Consider the following 20,468-nt stretch of genomic DNA (forward strand, 5'->3'; position numbering starts at 1 on the left):
TGAAGGGATATAACAAACAGCGGTGACATCCAATGGGGAAAAAAATAATAAAAACACGGAAAGAGGAGAGAAATTGCATATTTGTGCAGGTGAGATGTAAAATAAACACCACCTCAAAACAATCAAAAGAAGGAAAAAGACAAATAAATGGTAAAAATGCGAAGAAGTCAACTGAATAAAAATGACATCAGAGCGCTGCATGGTGGAAAACAGCAGAACAACATGGTGCATAACATAACAGGCTTTCTGCAGGTTTCAGAAAGCTAAATTTAAGACTTTTCAAAACCTTACGAATCCTACCTGGAATTAAATTAAGATCCATTTAAATGCCAAAATAAAGACAGAAAGCTGGAAAAAGCAGCCTATTTCTAACTGAAGATAGCAAATGGAAGTTCTGAAACTATACATGGCCAGAATAAGAAAAAAGCAGGAAAATTACAGGAAATGAATTGGTAAGGGAAGTTCAATTGTGTTTAGTAAAGCAGATATGGTTATGAAGGTACAGATATGAAGCAGAACAAAACATATTCTGCTCATTATATCATATAAACCCTGTTCTGTATTAACTTAAGAGTGGACAAAGAAACCTGTCATCGCATGGTGAAAAAACAAGACTTCTTATAACTGTATTTAAGATATTTTAATACTTTTTAAGGCCTTAAATTTAGGTTACTTCTCTTGAAAGGGTTTTCTCCCTCCATTGTACACTTAACCTGTCTATTTCTTTTCTTCTCACACTCTACACATCTCCTTCCCCACTCCTTTCTAATCAAACCATCCCAACAGCATCCTCCCACAGTTCCCTCTGCCCTCTCACTCTTGTTACAATAGGGGGTACGGTGCATTTTAAACAGGTGAAATGCACCAAAGCCCGCCCCACTGTCTCCTGGTCCATGAATAATATGTTGTAAATCAGAGACAGTTGAAAAGGTATGCTGAGACCTGAGTTTTCCTGACACTGCACACACAACGCAATACAACTCGTACGCACAAACAGACACACGCGCGCAATTCCCCAGCTGTTTTGTGCCTGGGATACGTCTCGGCGGAAAACCAATTAGAGACAGAATCATCTTCCATCTCGTTAAATGTCTCTCATTAATGCCGTTTAATTAAAAGCTTATCTGTTGTTGTCGAGGTGCCAGAGCCCTGGCAACCGTGGCCGAGCCCCTTAGCGATGGGAGACGGGCGGTGAGAGGAAATGGAAGAAGTGCAGTTTTATGAGGTGGAGACAGACGGACAGGTTTCTGTCTGGCCGCTGCACAACCCGCAAACCTGTCTCATTATTTTGCCCAATTATACTGATGACATTTTAAGAGTCTTTTTTTTTTTTTTTTTTGGTAACCTTTATTCATCCAGGGAATGTTGACTGAGCACACTTGCTCTTTTTTTTAGCGACGCCCTGCTTTCACGTTCACACACATTCACACCTGGGAGCTGAAAAGTATGAAATATATTGACTCTATGGCCTGCCATCTATCTTCTGTTTACATATTTGGTTTCTATTTGTTTTTCTTCTTCAGCTCCAAGGGTCACAAATTGCATTAATTACAAAACCGAAGGGATAATAGAGGCAAACAGTAATATGGCATGGTTCCTGCTTTCTTTGCAGTGTAACATTTTAATGGTAGTTATCCTGCCTTAAGTGCTGTTGCAAATATCATAATTACAAGCTGAGTGCACATGAGCGACCCAACAAATTGGGAAAGTGGGAATTTTCCATGACACCCGAGTTGCTGAGATGCGATTGAAATTATGGTAAAAGTGCTGCTTAATACAACATCTTTTCGTAAATACATTAATTAAAACATCAGTTACACAATTAATTAATATAACCACAGTCTTCTACTGTTGGCAACTGAGCAGCTCCACTGGAGCCGTTAGGGGTTAAAGGAAAAATCCACCCAAAAAATACTTTAACAGTTTAAAAAACAGCTGTTGGCGATGTACCTTACATTTTTGGGCCAGTTTTGTTGTTTGGTGGTGTATCATTATTATTTTATTATTATTATCCCTGCAGACAACTGGCAAAATGTAGATGAAGTGATGCCTAGAATGGAGTTTCATTTTCAGCTATCTAAAACAAACGGTAATCATCAGATTTTTGTGTCAGTCCCTCAGAATCAAAGAGCGAAGGTTAATAGACCAGAATGCAATGCAGTCATGTTGTGTATACATGTTGCGTCTTTCCATACAAAATATTACCATTTCCCACTGTCATCACTATAGCTGTCCAGATATCAAAGAGGGACCATTAGCGAACTGAAAACGACTGTAGCAGCTATGTCTAGATAGATCTTATTTTTTTTAAACGGATTATATATAGTAGACCTTTTTGTTTAAATGCGATGGCGTGACATTTAATTAACTGCTTTATCGAAACAAGTGTAACAGTAAGTATACAACACAAATGTATGGGAAAAAACTAAAAAAGTAACATGCACAACATTGTTTATACTCAGCAATTAGACATGCACACTTAAATGTACTGTGCAATTTGGAGGTATCAGGCAGAAAAAGGAGCAGTCTGGGTGAGACGAGCACCGACTGCACGCTGCTGGCCGTTTCTATGGTAACCACGCGTGTAGCGCTTCACGTTCCGTCTGTTTACACGGGGCGCGGGGAGCGTAGCGGAGAGGACTCGCGGGTCTGCGCGCGGCGTCCCGCTCGCCATCTGAAAAGCGCATTACTCATTGTCTTCCCCCACCCACACTTCCCCAGCTGGTGTGGGGATCAACCAGACCGAGAAACAGGACTGGAGGTGGGACGGCCAAGCGCTATGTCCCAAAATCAACTCTGTCTCAGCCAGCAGGCGACCAGATTTTCAAATTCCAGCATTGGTCCGTCTTCACTTGTGCTGCACTTGCACAGAAGGGTCGATACGGGACTTACGACTTGAGCAGTCTGTGTCTGTGAGACTGAGTGACTTTTCTTTGCGTTTATCTCTTTTCTAAATCCCCAAGGATTTTAAGAAGCTATTACATTAAAACCCGTATTCGGCCGGCCGCTTGTTATCTGTGTTTGCACTCAAGATGCAAGTAAATGCAAAACGAATAACAGCGAAATCTTGAAGGCGTTCAGGATGGAGCTAGCCGTGCGTATACTGTGACTCACCGTTGATAACCGGGGTGTACACTACGATTCCAGCCAGGTTTGGGTCGGACACCGTTTTGTCCAGGATGAGCCCTCCGATGCTGCAGAAGACAGAATGAACAGATGATAAACTGATATTATTATATTTGTTTGTGTGTGTGTGTGTGTGAGAGACAGAGAGAGGCACTGACAGAGACAGATACTGAGAGAGCGAGAGAGAGACAGAAAGACAAGAGACAGAGTGAGAGTTTATTGAATTGTCTTCATCTCAGTGGTGTCCGGAGCCAATATTTGTGAGCTTCTCTATAAATGTCAGTGAAAATGCAGCATCGGCTGCATTGAGTGTTGAAGAGCAAACAATAAAGAGACAGGGAGTAAGAGAGAGAGAGAGGGAGAGAGGAAAGAAAGATATTTGAATCGTTTTCAGCTCATAGTGTCCAGGGCCAATATTTGTGTGCTCCTCTATAAATGCCAGAGAAATGTGATACCACCTGCACTGAGCGTTGAAGAGCGAGCACTAGAGAGAGAGAGAGAGCGAGAGAGAGCGAGACAATTATTCCCTGCCTAGTGGCTGTATTTGTAAGGCTGCCAGGCTCAAGGGTACCCGAGGGTGTATGTGCTCGGGTGCTGCAATTTGTTTAGTGGATGAGTCATCAAGCAAACCAGACACTGTGAGTCGCAGACGCAGAGTAGCTGTTCTTTCCCTTTGAAGACTAAACACTCACACACACACACACACACATATACACACACCTGCTGATGACCATGGCGGTGATGACTGGCTCCCATCCGGAGTACAGCAGGGTGCGGCTGGCTGGATGCTTGGAGGAGATGACCATCCACAGCGGAGTCAGAGACAGGAAGAAGGCGCACACAAGAGACGACACATACGGGTAGGAATCTGGGGAGAGAGAGAGAGAGAGAGAGAGAGAGAGAGAGAGAGAGAGAGAGAGAGAGAGAGAGAGAGAGAGAGAGAGAGAGAGAGAGAGAGAGAGAGAGAGAGAGAGGGACGAGACACCGGTCAAACACTCATTTGTTTGTTTTCTTAACCTGCTTATTCCCGTCCGTGGTCACGGGGGAGGGGGGGGGGGGCTAGAGCCTATCCCAGCATGCACTGAGGAAATGGCAGGGAGACGCCTCGGACAGGCCGCCAGTCCATCACAGGGCAAACACAGGTAGACAAACAATCAGTCTCACACCGATAATTTAGTCTCCAATCCACCTGACTTGCATGTCTGTTGAATGTGGAGGAAACTCACATAAAAATAGGCAGAATATGCAAACTCCATACAGAAAGGACTGGGAATCAAACCCCACCTGTTTATTATTAAATGAAAAGAGGAGATTGTATTCTCTCTGACACACACACACATTCTCTCTCTCTTGCTCTCTCTCTCTCACACACACACACACACAATTCCCTCACTTTCTCTCTCCCTCTACACAGCCTCTTTTCACTCTCAAACTACAATATAGCACAATGCACCTATTTTGGAAGAGTAATTAGGGTAAAGCACCTGCTTGGTACTAGCTAGGTATCCCCCCCCCCCCCACCCATACACACACACACACACACACACCACCAGATGTTTCCAGCAGGATCCTGCCCCACACACTAAATAACTGTCATTAGGAAACAGCCCCAGATTTATTATCAGATGGCCTTGTAGGTAGAGTACAGAAAGGGGCTACTGTTCAGCCGGCCGTCTGTAATGGGCTGTAGCGGGCCTGCAGTCCTGCAGTATGAAGCCGAGGCAGATATGTCGTCGTGCCCGGCTAAAAAACAGCTGGAGGACAGACAGAGCCTTCTCCGATAGCGGCCCACCTCCTTATGAAACGAGCTTAGAGACATCATCGTCAGGGAATCAGACGCTCGCTGAGTTTACATGCACAGAGTAAGCCGCCTATTGGTTGCACTCCGGTTAGGGTCTTATACGGGTTAAACTGTTTACATGATCCTTTTGACACCCTGTGATGGAGGATCGCTGTTGCCATGAATAAACCAATGAACAACCAATCAATATTTCTGCCCGGTAGAATACGTACTACAGATAGAGCGGTCTGCCAGGAAAACAAATATGAAAAAAGTGAGCCTGCCAGCTGCCACTGCCGGTACATGTGAAAGAAATGATGATCCAAATATTAATATAATATTAAGTATTGCATGTTTTTTTGATGACAGATGTACCCATAACCCTGTGCGAGTTTGCAAAAACTAAAAGTGAAAGGAATAAGACGTTTAATCTGGGAGCAAACCAGGCATCTTAACCGTGTTTCTCATAATCGGAGTATGAGCTTCTCCTGGTTATTCTAATCGAGTTATGATGTTTACATGTGTTTCTTGACATTTCTTGAGTTACTGGATTGAGCACTGAATTTTACGTAGGTGTAAACGCAGCCAGAGTCGCAGTACTTAACTCCAGACCCAAGACCAATATATTCAGCACAGCCTACATCCTACTTGACTCCCACCTTACCAGCCAGTCCTTTCCATTTGTCTACCTCATCCGTTCACTTCTCCTGTGGACTGCCCTGGAATTGCCCAGCGCTCTCATATCCACAGACACACACACACACACACACACACACACACACGCTCACACACAAACTGTGGCCCCATTTCTTGGTGTTTGTGCTGCACTTGCTCTATCTCATGCTCTCATTATCCTTGCTTTTATCCATTGTTGTGTCCTCTCTGTAAAGCACTTTGTAACAATCCTGTTTGTTAAAAGCACTCTATAAATAAACCTGACCAGACCTGACTCGGCTCCAGTGGCTACTTTGTCTAGCCAGTCTCTCATCTCGCCTCCACCGGTTTGCTTCAAAATAGGACCGTTTCTATCTGCGTAGATAATCACGTGATTTAAATTCCGTTTAGCTGTGAGTAAACTGGCCATTAGTTCCAATTTAACAGAAAACCGCCGGCATGGCTGGGCCGGAGAACAACAGAGCCACTGTCCTGAGAGTGACAGAGCCAGACAGCCTCGCTGCACTGCCCCGAGATGGAAATATGAAATCTGAAAAGTGCTTTATTAAATTTAGCTCAGCCTGCTAAACTGTTCCTTTCAGAGTTGTTTTTTTTTGTTTGTGCTAGTGGTGAATGTTTATTTCATACAATCAGACCTGACAGAGTTAGTTAATTTGCTACACTTTCCAGAGGAAACAGCTTCCAGTGCGCGCTCTATTAAGTAATGCAAGGTGGCGCAATATTGGTCTGGGTGTGACATGAATTAAACATGTGGAATGTGTGGTGGGAGTAAAAGAGACGGTCTGTTCTGCAGTCGGAGGGCAGCGCTGCCTGGGACAGAGTGTGGCAGGAGTGACCTCTAGTGGCAGAGAGAGGGAAATGTCTCACAGAACGCTTTCACCAACAAAGAACCCCAAAGAGCAAAAATCTAGGGTTCACTTTACAACCATTTCTAACTGATGGAATTGGGACCTAATTTACAAATCTTTTTCAAATTTTTTGGCATTTATTATTTTCTACATGTTTTGCAGGACTGCCTTTTCAAGGTGCTACATGTAGCATATTAAACATCAACATACCATTGTCAAATTAATTATAACACCTTTTTAAAAATTACTGTAAACAAAGAGACCATGGTCGAGAGAATTGATAGCCTTTATCTCATACTGGTGGTATTGTTAGTGCTAGTGTTTCCCAAAATTAAGACATCTCACATAAACCTTCCTGGTTCCTGTTGCAAAGAGGATGTATACACTTGTGCCCCCTCAGGGTGCGCTTGATTTTCTTTTGCTTTACTGAACAGGATAAACATTGTAAAAACAACTTGTGAAACGTGAGCTCTGTTTGTGCTGCCACAACAGGACCCACTTCCAGTTTCATGCTATAAAAATCTCGCTTTGTGCTGTAAAGCCAAAAGCTGATGACACACAATGTAAAACGCAGAGTAGAGCCTGCCTATCTTCTCTGTGATGGATTTGTTTGTTTACGGTAATTAAACTAATGTCTCAGAATGAATGTGGTGATGGTTTACTGATGTTAAATTGTTTCCCTGTAACCGTAAGTGATTCTCCTACCCAGGCAGTTGTAGAGGCCCTGGCTGATCCAAGCCAGGATGGCCAAGGTGATGAGGTCACCAAAACTGGCGGCGATGGGCGTGGCAACGTTGTCTGGGTTGATGCCCGTCTTCTTCGAACCCACAATCACACCCACCATGATGATACCTGGACAGGACAGGACAGGACAGGACAGGACAGGACAGGACAGGACAGGACAGGACAGGACAGGGCGAGGGTGGAGCGCTTAAGTAATGCTGAAGCGTCGCATTCACGGCGACTTACACACACCACATATATTATGCAAGCATGTCATCATCAAATTATCATAAACACAGTCCTTCAGCAAGAGCTAAGTGTTTTTGTAATCATAACTACTTATTTTTATTTCAGTTAAGCAAGTATGTGAGTCAGGGAGATTAGTTACAGTGATTGTCTGGCAAGGGGACGAAAGTAAACAGGCTTCTCTACAGGGACAGTATTCACAGTTTATTTTGGACTGTGATACTCTTTGGCAATGTGTGTGTGTGTGTGTGTGTGTACAGTATGTGTGTGTTGCTACCTTGCAGCAGGGAGGCTATGAAGGCCGTGGCCACGCTGCTGGAGCAGAGCAGCACAGCGTGGCTCATCTGGAACTTTCCCTCTGGGATCCAACCAAGAACCACAGCCGCTACAGCCGCCAGGAAGCCCACTACAGTAGCCTGAACCTGGAGGGAGAGAGAGAGAAAGAAAGAAAGGATGAAAGAAAGAAAGAAAGAAAGGATGAAAGAAAGAAAGATAGGATGACAGAAAGAACGGACCAAGGAAAGAAAGGACGAAGGAAAGGATGCAAGAGAGAACGAAAGAAAGAAAGATAGAAAAACAGGAAGAAAGAAAGAAAGAACAAAGGAAAGGATGTGTGAAAGGATGAAAGAGAGAACCACAGAAAGAAAGAAAGGATGAAAGAAAGGATGACAGAAAGAAAGGAGGAAAGAAAGGAGGAAAGTAAGAAAGGATGAAAGTAAGAAAGAAAGCAAGAAAGGACAAAAGGATGAAATAAAGAGGGCCAAAAAAAAGATGAAAGAAAGGCCGAAAGAAAGAACAAAAGAAAGAACGCACGAAAGAACGAAAAAAATAACAAAAGAAAGAAAATAATAAAGGACAAAAGGACGCAAGAAAGAATGCAAGAAAGGACGAAAGACAGGACGAAAGAAAGAAAGAAAGAAAGGATGACAGAAAGAATGAAAGAAAGGACAAAAGAACGAAAGAAAGGACGAAAGAAAGAATGAAAGAAAGAAAGAGATGACAGCAGAATCAGGAGGCAGGAGAGATGAACAGAAGTGTTGTTGGTGTGAGAGGTGAATTAAGGCCAGGTACAGGTCCCACTGAGCAATTTTACGTTGATTAGACGTTTAAAACACGTCTAAATGGCCCATAGCCGTCTGGGCTAAATTAAGTTTAAATGGGGTTGAAAAGTGAAAGTTTATTAGATGTCTATACATAGACAAAATTATCCTAGGCTATATGAGAGCTACGCATAGACACAATGTTGAAATTACTTCTTGTGCTCAGATAATTATCTTGTAGGCTAGTCTACAGGACTTCTCTGGTGCATATTTTTGGTATTTACAGATGTTTATTCATTGTAATGATTTATTTACTGCTTGGTCTAAAATAGGTCTATACATAGCCGTAATGATCCTGGGCTATATGAGAGCTAAAGCATAGACGCGACGTTGAAATCATGTCTTTTGCTCAGTGGGGTGTGTTGGTGTTAGGTAACAGGTTTTACTGCCCGACACATGAGACAAACGGCTCGTCACAACACCAGTTATCTGCCTCTGGGTAGATGATTAGCACAGCCTGTCCCCAGGCAGCGCTCCACACTGCGTCATACAGATAGAGATCAGATAGAGATCAATGTGACAGCCTCACTGACCGGCCACTAGGCCTCCACCGATACGGCTTTCTGAACACCAACACCAACACCAACGTGTCTGGACAGAAGCTGCTGATAGCTGAGATTTAGTGCCGGTATTCAGTATCTTTAAATTTGACAATTTTCATGCCACATATTAAAAAAGAATAGAAGCATTCAGCCGCATTCATCTTTGCAGGGTGGAAAAAACAAAAAAACCCGAAAAACTCTGAAACAGCATTTAGACCAAAAAAGGAACCTTAATCATGAATACTTCTGTGGAATCTGATCAAAATGTCAGACTAGAATCACTTCATGTTAAGGGCTTCCCATAGATAGATAGATAGATAGATCAATACTGTAAATATGTAGATAACAGATATCTGAGTTTACCTGCTTCAGTGCCAGGTTTCCTATGATGAGATTCCACTTCTCTATGGGAGAATCCATCTTGCCCACGTTCACCTGTATGGGGAGACAGGACAGAGTCAGTAAGAGGCGTTCACCAGGGTTCACATCGTGGCCCTGATGTAAAATTCCATGACTTTTCCCTAATAAAATCGGAGCGCTTCCATGAACTTAATATTCTATCCCTTCCCGGTTTGTTAATGTTGTTTTTCAGCTCATAAAATTCCTCAAATGGTAAACAGTCTGGTTTCCACTACAGCTGGGTTTGTTGTGGAGGAAAACAGCCGAAAACCACCAGCTAATGAAATGAATGTGTGGAACAAGATGCAAAATACATACCAGTATATTCGTGTTAAGTGGCCAATTTGTAAAATCCCTGCAAATTCCCTGATTTTCCCTATCTGGACATATGATATTAGTGTGCAGAATATAGCTAGCTGCTTAGCCTATATCTGCATAGATTTGTTTTTTTTTTCAGGAAAACAATAAGATGAACTTTATTAATCTTAGGCAAAACTTCAGAAAATAATATTTTTTTCTAACTGATGATGGGTTTTAACACGTTTCAAGCTCCCGACAGTCATCAAATGAACTCAACCGACACCTAAATGAGTGTGAAATACATGGAAGAAAAGAAAATCTCCAATACTGCAGCCTACATGGCTTTTCTGTGAAAGTAACAACATATTCCTGTCTGGTTTCCACTACAGCTGAAAACCTCCATCTGATGCAATGAATATGTAAAATACATTCTGGTATATTCCTGTAAAGTGAGCCATTTGTAAAATTCCATTACTTCCTCGTGATAATTTAGCAAATGTCCTGACTTTCCCTGTTTGGAACACAGCTCACAATATTCCATGTTATTCCAGAAATTCCCTTACCACACAGTTCACACTCTCTCTACTCTACACTACAGGTTTGGCTGCAGGCTACAGCTTCTGCTCTAACACAGCATGCCGTGTCAAACAGTGAAAAATCATCTATTTGTACTGCTGTGCTGTTTTCATATCGTTGTGTGTATCATTACTTGTTTTTACTGGAATTTATTTATCTTATTTAACAAGGCCAGTTGACTAAGAACATATTTTTTATTTTGCAGCAACAGCCTGGGGGGAGAAGCTGCAGCAGGAGGGAGGTTTTATAAATAAATCACCAGCTAATTCACAGCTTAGCCTGAGCAGAACAACAACAACAATATGAAGGCAAACTGAAAAACAAAGCCGAGAGAAGTGGCACGGCTCCTGCGGGGGAAGTTGTTTCCACTGGAGAACAGTGAGAAATATTAGCCCACACTGAGCTGCGCTGTCCATGTTGACACAATACTGTGAATGTGGAGCCTGTCCGCAGGGAGCCGGGGGCGAAGAGGAAAGGCCAGAAACCAAACAAAGAGGGAATTCTGCTCCGTCACTTCATCAGCCTCTTCTATCTCGATCGCCGAGAGGCAGATACAGTGAGAAAAGTCTCACACTAGGATGCATTTTCTCATCTTGCTGCTTTAGGTAAAAGAGTTTTTGCTCCTTGGACTGAGCATGGCACTAGGGCTGCAACTAACGATTATTTTCATGATCGATTAAATAAACTAGGAATTATTTCTTTATTTTTGGATTAATCAATGAATTATTTAGTCTATAAAATGTCAAAAACAATGACAAATGGCCATAATGTTACCAGAGTCCAAAGTGATTCTTAAAATTGCTTACTTAGTCTGACCAGCAGCCAAGAAAACCCCAAAGTATTCAATTTAATATGATATGAAACGGAGAAAACCGAGTAAATCTTAGCATTTGTGAAGCGGCAACCAGCAAATGTTTGGTATTTTTACTTGATAAATGACTAAAACGATAGACTAATCAATTAATCAGCTAATCAGCACTACCACTGCCATAATGAGGTGTTCAATTCCCACTAGGATCACCAAATGCTGGAAAGGTACACGCTCATGGCACTGTAAAGGCGTTTTTTGGCGAAAGCTTCCACCAGCAGGCAGACATTCCACCAAACACCATATAAATTCCAGCTCTCTCCCCGGCCCTGCTCCCTTTTAACCCCCGTTTGCTCTCAACAGATTGAAGTGGAGCGATAAATTTGCCATCTGACTGTTCAGCCTGGCCTCCCGCCTCCTCCACAGGAACACCCCACCCCCACCTCCCATCTGCTAAATCAGCAAATTCCTCCACTAATTCCCGATCCCCCGAGCTATTACATCAAAAGCCGTTCAAGATTGTCTCGGTACCAGACGTGCCAAACTTTTCGCCAAAACAATTTTAACTATGAATAGGTAGGAGATTGTGAAAGCAGACACGGCTGCGTAGACAAATGGGAAAATGGGGTTAGCCTTTCCCCCGGAGGCTTTATGGTCCAGTTTTCCTCTCCATTTCACCTGACAAAGAAGAAGAAGTAAGAGCTGTAATGACAGGCTGGGAGGGTTACGTCAGGGACACAGATGACCTGACAGATAACCAACAACTGAACAGAGTAACAAGGCTTAGTCTATGGAGACAAGACACCACCACAGAACGTATGACATGATCACACACACACACACACACACACACACAGTGACCTCATACGTCTTGTGTGTCATGCACAGCAGCACACAGCAACAAGGACACGTCACGGTCTGTTTCAGGGCGGTGAGGCAGACTGGAAAGGCTAACTGGAGCAGGACGTTCACAAACAGCCTTAATAAACGTGTCAGTGTGTCATTCTGGCTGTTTTCGGAGAAGGCTGTGTGTGGTTTTGTGTGTGTGTGGTTTTGTGTGTGTGTGTGTGTGTGTGTGAGAGTGTGTTTTCACACTGCTGTGGGAAGCCAGGGTCTCCTAAACATGTCAGTATTTCATTCTGACTGTTCAGGGAGGTTTGTTTGTGCTTACATGTGTATCAAGGGAAATTTGCTTTATGCTTGCTCCATCCAGAGAGGTCAGAGGTTAGCTACACATGAACACCCATGGAGCTGGTAGCGACTCACTTGTTCAATGACACAGAGCTAGAAACCGGGGTCGCCTGGTTGAAAGTTTAAGGACAGTCTCTCTAACACTAGGTCACCCTATTGTGTGTGTGTGTGTGTGTGTGTGTGTGTGTGTGTTTCTCTCACCGCTGTGGACAGCCTCGAGGCCAGGGTCATCTCCAGGTTTCCCTTCAGGCCCAGCAGGGCAGGAACCAGGATGAAGATCTCTGTGATGTACCTGAAAGCCTCCCAGTGCTGCGCAGGACACGAGGAAAACACACAAACAAGTCTTTTAACACGTCTGACCTTACAGTTATCCCCCTTTTCACATTCGCCTCATTTTACATTCAAGCTAAAATGCTGTGGTAACGTAAAGATAAGGGGGATTGCAACGCAGCGCCGCTCATCAGCTCAATTTGCATGAGGCTATCTGAATATTTAGCTTAAATCAGCAATGTCAAACTGGTTATCCATCCTCGTCTGAAACCCTGTCACTAACCCAATATGGGTTGGAGAGCCTCAGTATGTATATATTTTCACATTAAAATAACAATAAATAGGATATTGGGATGGGAATGGGATATATAAATTGGCTTTTCAGTGATGTTCAGGACATTTTGGGGCATATACCATTAGCTGCGTGTGTGGCAAGTGAAGAACTGGCTGTGGCTATCAAGAAGACGCTAGCAGCAGGGAAGCCATAGCAACAACAATGGCAAAAAAACCCCTGAAAAAACAGCTAAATTAAACGTGTGACAGACAAGAACATCAGCGCTGTTTCTTATTTTTGTTGCAGATTGTCTGTGTTCACCATCTGCTTCTTCAACAGCTGTAGTGGCTTTACGGATGTCGGCTCCCTCAGCTTCAGTCTGGATGTTGTTTCAAGGTAAACAGTTCATCAAGATGACTGACAAGTCTTGAGGTGTCGTGACCAAGAGGGCGGGACAAGCAATACACTTCCTGCTTCAAGGGATAAAAGTTGCATGTTGTGGCTTTAACTGCAGAGGTCGGCTTACCTGAACTATATCCAACACCATTCCAGCCGACACCGTGCCAAACCCAGCCAGCAGGAAAGGCACCAGGATCTGCAGCGCCATGGCCAGCGGCGACTCCTTGGGCATATTCCGGGCAGCTGACCCCTGTCCTTCCTCTTCATCCTCCTCCTCCTCGTCCGCCTCCTCTCCGGAGAGCCTCCCCTCCGGCAGCATGGGCTCCGTCTCGGAGTAGCGCCCGTCGCCGCAGTCGGATAAGGTCACGGAGGACCGAGCGGCCCGGTCCAGGTGCCGTCGGCCCTCGGCGTGAGACGTTTCGGCCCGGTAGCCGTTCTGGTGCGGCCCGGCCTCCGGCTTGGCTCCCAGGTCCACCATGGCCAGCCGCTCCTCCTGCAGCTTGGTGTATCCCGTGGGGACCATGGTCTGGAACAGAGAGGTGATCCGTCCGGAGGGAGCAGGCTTCAGGGAGAGACCGCTCCACCCTCCGCCCGCTCCGCTCATGCGCACCGTCAGGCTAGAGCCCAGGGACTCCCCTATAGCGCCCCCCAGAGTCTGGATGTTCATGGTGCGTTCGGAGGCTGCCGTGTCTCATCTCCTGTCATCCAGTCTAGGGGCAGTGTTAACAGGGGGCTCAATGAAACTGGTTACGCCGGCTCCACAACACCATCCATGTTGGAAATTAGCTGCAGGGTCTTTTCAACCTGAAGAGATGAAATGAGAGAAGATGACATAGTAGAGAGAAGGAGGGAGAAGAGGAAAATCCATCCTAAAGCAAACAAACTGATATTCTGTTCAGCTTAGACAGCTGAGTCAATCCTTGTGAACAGGAACCAGAGAACCAAGGCTCTAATCATCAAGATCTAAATGTCATACAATGTTTAAACATATACCTATTGTTTAAAGCTATTACAAGAAAAATCATTCACAAAACTGTCATTGTTTCCTTAAAGTTGATCATCTCCCATTCGCTGTCATTATAACAGCTACAGGATCATGGATCTTGAAAGCATCATTACCTCCGCCAAGGAGGTTATGTTTTTGGTGCTGTTTGTTTGTTTGTTTGTCTGTTTGTTTGTCTGTTAGCAGGATTACGGAAAAAACGATTTTCATGAAACTTCGTGGAAGGGTGTAGCATGGGCCAAGGAAGAAACCATTAAATTTTGGAGTGGATCCAGATCCGACTCACGAACAAACAATAATAGGACGAACCTTGGCGGAGGTCTGCGCTCTCCGAGTGCCCTTCTAGTTGAGAAAGTCTATGGTTTCCTGTTCCTCTGGGAAAGGCTTATTTGTGATCACAATTAAACACTGGACAATCCTTTTGCAACATAGGGTTTTTTTATGGGTGGTTTTCCCCCTTTCTGAGGCTGCCACAGCCCATAAACACACCATGTGGACCAAATTATACATCTTGTCCATATTTCACGGTATTATCAGCATAAATGCATTTCTCTTGCCATTAGTGAGATTCAGAAACGACTGCAGTATATCACAACTGTCTGAAGCAAATTACTATATCAAATTATTAAAAGCTACAAACAAAGCAGGATAGCTCATGTTACAGCAGTGACTAAATATAATTTAGAGATATTGTGGAGGGTAAACCAGCCTCAACTTCATTTCCCCTATTGTTTTATTTTCAGAAGTGAGTTTACTTCCTTTACAGACTGACAGAAATCTAGTATGCATCATAGTGAGTAACATCAAACTAGTCACGAGGATAGGGGGAAAACAGAAATTAGTTGATGCTTTTCTGAAAATATATTTTTTGTTTTTACGGGTTGTTGTTTGCATTATGTTGATAACAGTCTGGAAGTCATGTGTCAGTTTACCCACAATTTTATTTATCACTAAATCACTGTTTAGGCCTTTAAATTATGTGTCTGTCAATGTCGGTTTATAGCATTTCTGTCTCAACGTAGTGATTAACGCGTTATTCGTTTAGACGTTACGACAGAACAAGCTGATGTTTGCTGATACCTAGCTAACCTGACAAACATTACATGTTATTTTCCCAACTCTAGCGCTAACGGTAACAGGGTACAATTTAGCTAACACTCTGAGCTAGCTTTAGCTGTGTGGAAATCAAAACAGTGGGAATCTCATCTCTCCAAATGTTTGTGCGTGGAAGAAGAAACAGTTTGGCTAACGTCAGTGGGTAAAAATTCAAATTACTAAATCTATTCGTGATTTATAGGCGTTTTTCTTTTCCTTAACTTACCTTTCGTCCTAACTGAGATATTCCATCCAGGAGAAGGATGCGGAGCTTCCCTGACAGCCAGGCAGACAGCCAGCTCGTCGCGTCAGAGCAAAAAGTGCCACCAAAGATTGTCTATGTTCGAAAAGATGAATCACCCAGTAGTTGAAAAAATGGCTAATCTTCCGGTCAGCAAAAGAGGGCGTTAACCCTTACGAACGCGCTCTCCTCCAGCAGTTTACCCTCAGGCACAGACAGGATAACGACAGCTGTTACCATAGTGACAGAAAAAAACGTAAATTTTTAAACCTGTATGTTATATAACAGTACTTTCAGTTTGAATGGAAAATAGCCCAAATAAACCTTGAATGTTTATAATGGAAGATATCTGCAACAGAAGGCCATATATCGCAGCTTTTCCATTAACACCAATGCACTGACAGAGACTCTGGACTACAGTTTGTCCCTGCCACGCTCCGAAAACACAAAGACCCAGTACTTCATACTAGTTTATAGGATCTGTAAATCATATTTGTCTAACATCACAATATTAAGTAGTATTCAGCTAGTAGGACAGTTAGCTAATTCGTAAAGCAGCTACTTTATGTAAGAGCCTTCATGAACATTCATTACCCTTTAACCATTACCATGCAGGCATGAAACAAGAGCTGCTGCTAAACAAAATTTTTTTTTTTATTAATATAAAGACTCATAGTCTTGAAGATGCTATCAATAGCTTACTAAGACCTCAAACATCATGCTGACTAAATCAGCCTCCAACAGACAAAAAAAAGATATTAGACCAAATGTGAGAGACCCTCAGAAATAAGCAGGAGTGAAACCTCTCGCTTCACTTGAATGCTTTCTGAGTCAGAACAAAAAGTACCACAGATATTTTGATTGTAGTGCGCAGGCGCAAGTACACCTTGTCCAGTTTGGCAGTTGCCCAAATGTTATTTGAAATACCATCACAAAGTCCAGTCACACTACTTATTACATTTAGCCGATTAATTCAGAGTGAAGCATTTAACCGTTGTATAAGGTTGTGTTAATGCTTTTTGTGTTTTTAGATTGCTTCGATATTATCCCACACTGAGTTTATAATCAGTTGGTATGACTCACACATTCATAATAACCGTTGGCTCAATCATTGATAACCAACCATAAACATCCAGGCTTCACCCAACTTTACAGTGCCGAGCCTCAGCTTGTAAACTACTCCCAAACAGCAGAGGGCGCTGTATAAAAATGTAATTGAAATATTATATTTATTTTACCTTCCACCCGGATGTTGCTCTCACCAGTAACACATGTCGATTCAAAACTAATAATCCATGACCCTATCACCTCAGAAATGGATTTAAACAGCAAGAAAACGAATTCACAAGACCTGCTGTCATGTGGCAGCGGAGGAGGTTTGGATATTTTTCTTTGTTGTTAAAGTTTTGGACGTGAAATGCAGATTAAACTCGCTGTATTTAGCCTGCGAATGTCATTGAACTAGGTGAAATTAATTTCTATCTGGGTGTACCGAGGCTTAATAAGCTTGTTGGTTTTGCTGGCAGGTCTCCACGATAAGCTTCTCCTCAAGCCAAAGACCAGCAGGTCTTTACAGACGGAGAGAGTCCCGAGAAGCAGCGGTGAGACCAAATGTCCCTCTACTCCATGTTTTCTTGCTCATAAGTTTTATTTTCTATGTCCAGTGTCTGTATTTATTATGTGATGCCATTTGCAACACTCATCCATCTTGCAGCTTTTACCATTTTCTACCCCAGTGTGTTGTCTGTTCAGTTTGATCCCATGTATGTCTTGTTTTGGTTTCTCCTTGCGTCCATGTACCAGTAATTGTATTCAACTCGGTGTCTTCCTTTAAATCGCCTTTAAAAGCACACGTTTTTTAGGCTTGCTTTTACCTGAATTATGTAGACTCTCTGTTCTTCAGATTACTCCTCTTGTTTTACTTTTACTCTCTGAGTGATGCTTTTTTTTATATATATATTTATCTTAATGTGTTGTATTCTCTACTTTTATTGTCTTATACTTTGTGAAGCACTTTGTAACTTTGTTTTGAAAAGTGCTATATAAATAAAGTTATTGTTAATTTAAGAGGGATACTATACCCGATTCGATTTCCGATTTAATTCGATTCGATTCGGTTAGGGATATTTCAGTTACAATACCAATTTTGCTTGGATATGAAAGAGATTCTCAGAGAACTAATCCTGTAAATTGTACAAGGAACCCTCTAACCTGGTGCATTAGTAAAAATATTAATGTTTACATTTAGAATTGACCCCAAAGCGGTTACATTAACATACTTTTTATTTAACATGACCAACACACTACAGCAGTCAACACAATATAGTGCAAGTTGTGCAACTCCACAGACTCTACAGTCAGTGAGAGTGACCAGATAAGTGCTTTCTTTAGTGCAGTGTAGCTTCAAGCTTCAAGCATCCACGGGAAAAGGCATATATTAAAAGATCGATCTCGGGATTTTATGAATCGATATCGGATCATTCAAATGAAGATCGATTTGAATCGGAAACTCGATTTTTTAAACCCAGCCCTAATAAGGTTACTGTACAATCACTATTGAGAGACTAGAGACAAACTGTAAGCCCCTATCAAAATATTATTATTTATATTTTTAGGCTGTATAGCAGGGATATTCCACCTTCCTCCTGTGTTGTAAGCTGTGTCGTTACAGCACATCATCACTGTCCTGTCCTGTGTTCAGTGCTGGAGCGGCTGCAGAGCTTCCTGCCCCAGATGGCCGAGGCCAACGACAAGCTGAAGCAGCAGATGGACCAATCTCCCGCCGGACACTTCGACATCGAGAGCGTGGAGGAGGCAGAGAGGGTCATAGAGATGGTGAGTCTTTATCCTGCTGTGGTCGACTTCCAGAAGGGGGGGGGAAGTCTGTGAATCATTAAACCGCCCTGCAAAGACAAACTGTATGAACTGAAAAATTAGCTCAAAATCTTCAACATTTTCTTGACTGGAAAAACTCCGGCTCCGCCATCGCTATCGCTATTTCTCTCACAGTTCAGGTTCAGGCCCGTTCTCTGGGGGTTGTCAAAAGGCATTCTGGGAAATGTAGGAAATCACTAACTGAAGTAGTTAAAGCAGGTTGAGAGGGGAAAGTAAAAAAGTAAATTAGAACACTTCATCACAAAATACATGAATAAAATGCGCTGAACATCATAGCTTGATATGAGGTCTTGATGGATAGCTGAAGTCTTTGGGGTCTGTTTTTGTTTTTGTTTGTGTGTTTTGTGTTGTATATTCTTGTTTTTTATGGCATTTTAAAATGTATGCATGGTTGTATGTAAGTGTATGATTGTATTTTGTAAATGCGTATGTATGAGTATGAATGTATGGGTGCCTGTGTGTATATAGGTATGTATAGTTTTACATTTTTATGAGGTACAATCATGTATAGATATGTAAATTCTGCTTCTATTCAGTTGTTAAGTGTGAGCATGAATACTAATAAACTCAAACTCAAACTCATATCCAACACTGTAAGAGTATCCAGGGATCAATTAATGATTAATTTGTCTGCAGGACGTCGCCCTGGTGGAGCTCAGCGGGTCGGACAGCGACTCAGGAGACGAGACGTCGGACTCCGACTCAGAATCAGACTCGGAGGAGGAGGAGAGCGAGATCACCGAGGAGAACCTCAAACTGCCTGGAGACAAAGACAAGAAGCAGAAGAAGAAAGCCAACATCCAGGTCCTGGACCAGCAAGGGGATTAGGAGGAGTCACAGACTTTTTGGGTCCATTTTTTTTTGTTTTTTTTTTAAAGATGGATGAGTGTTGGACTTCTTCGCCCCAATGACAAACCGACTTTCTTATAGGAGGTAAAACTGCCTCTGCCTCATCAGCGGTGAAGGGATTATATTATACACCTTCATCATGGACTGAACCCTGCCGTGTGTTACGGACACAAAGGTAACCAGTGAATGGAGAGACGCAGGCTTTCCCTAATCCCTATGGGAACACAACTATTTTGTACTTGTTGAGGTCATGGCCGCAGAAGTGCCTTTGTTTTTTTCGGGGGCCAGAACGGACACAGTGAACGCCTCATCAGTCTGTAAGGTGTGTTTCAGTGTGCCGGTCATTAGTTTGCCCTCTGACCTTTTTATCCGTGTACAGCAGAGTGTCAAGGCAGAAATTTGATGCCCCAGTTTTATGTTGAAAGAATTTTGACTGTATGATGCACAGTTTTATGGTGGAATCATGTAATGTGGCTGGATGGTCTGCTTGTTCACTATGATATGGTTGAAATCAATGTCATGATAATCATAAGGATTTTTTTTATGTCAATATATATATCACAATATAGCTCACGTATGCAAAATCATGTTAAATATAATCAAATTAATGTTCATCCCATTGAGCCGAATGGTAATGTTAGGTGTGATGTCAAAACAAAAATGAAATTTTCAAATAATATTCCTACTGTATCTCATTATGTCAGAGTTTTTAAATAAAATTAGCTTGTTATCATCAGTTTAGACAGCAGAATTGTGTCTCACGCTATCCCAAAATCACCAAATCATCACCAAATGATTCCACTGAAAGACGATAATAAACGATAATATTGAATTATCTCCCAGCTCTAATTGAGAATACACCTCATTATTTCCTTTTAGGCCACAGAATATGTGTTGTTTCATGAGGGAAAATATGCAATTCCAGACTAGGATGCATTTCTCAAAAATAAGTATTATTATTATTAAGTCTATGGCAATGATAATAAAGACTCTGCTGCGTCCAGGTTTTAAAAGCACAAATGGAAAGCTTGGTTTATATGAGCTACAGATGCCAGTTTTGCTAGAAATCTGAATTTGCTGGCAAATATGATGCCAACTTCTTTTTCTCTTAAGAGTTTGTGAGATCTT

At 42.6% G+C, this 20,468-nt stretch overlaps 2 protein-coding genes across 2 annotated transcripts in view; one reads left to right on the plus strand and one right to left on the minus strand.

Annotated features, from left to right (window-relative positions):
• Positions 1–15,711, minus strand: part of slc41a2b (solute carrier family 41 member 2b) — a 30,359-nt gene extending 14,648 nt beyond the window's left edge. The window contains exons 1-8 of the mRNA XM_071545059.1: positions 15,582–15,711; positions 13,385–14,061; positions 12,516–12,623; positions 9,404–9,475; positions 7,676–7,820; positions 7,135–7,281; positions 3,847–3,994; positions 3,115–3,194 (exon numbers count right to left, since the gene is read on the minus strand). Of these exons, the coding sequence (XP_071401160.1) occupies positions 3,115–3,194; positions 3,847–3,994; positions 7,135–7,281; positions 7,676–7,820; positions 9,404–9,475; positions 12,516–12,623; positions 13,385–13,924 (1,240 nt within the window). The 5' untranslated portion in view covers positions 13,925–14,061; positions 15,582–15,711. The remainder of the gene's footprint in view (positions 1–3,114; positions 3,195–3,846; positions 3,995–7,134; positions 7,282–7,675; positions 7,821–9,403; positions 9,476–12,515; positions 12,624–13,384; positions 14,062–15,581) is intronic.
• Positions 15,712–16,859: 1,148 nt separating this feature from the next.
• nopchap1 (NOP protein chaperone 1) lies at positions 16,860–20,350 on the plus strand. The gene is made up of 4 exons (XM_071545060.1): positions 16,860–16,972; positions 17,123–17,197; positions 18,298–18,431; positions 19,128–20,350. The coding sequence occupies exons 1-4, from the start codon at positions 16,912–16,914 to the stop codon at positions 19,317–19,319; spliced, it is 462 nt and encodes a 153-aa protein (XP_071401161.1). The 5' UTR covers positions 16,860–16,911; the 3' UTR covers positions 19,320–20,350.
• Positions 20,351–20,468: the final 118 nt, after the last annotated feature.

Source organism: Centroberyx affinis, unplaced genomic scaffold, assembly GCF_046629955.1.
Source record: "Centroberyx affinis isolate AG114_WGS23_722 - 3 ecotype Tasmania unplaced genomic scaffold, CSIRO-AGI_Caff_v1 ptg004758l_1, whole genome shotgun sequence".
NCBI classification, from domain to species: domain Eukaryota; kingdom Metazoa; phylum Chordata; class Actinopteri; order Beryciformes; family Berycidae; genus Centroberyx; species Centroberyx affinis.

Bases quoted from the DNA above. Each gene is read 5' to 3' on its own strand.
- nopchap1 (XM_071545060.1), top strand. From the start codon at position 16,912: ATGGATTTAAACAGCAAGAAAACGAATTCACAAGACCTGCTGTCATGT. The intron at 16,973-17,122 runs GTTTGGATATTT...TTTTGCTGGCAG, and splicing joins GTCATGTGGCAGCGGAGGAG to GTCTCCACGATAAGCTTCTC. The intron at 18,432-19,127 runs GTGAGTCTTTAT...ATTTGTCTGCAG, and splicing joins CAGAGAGGGTCATAGAGATG to GACGTCGCCCTGGTGGAGCT.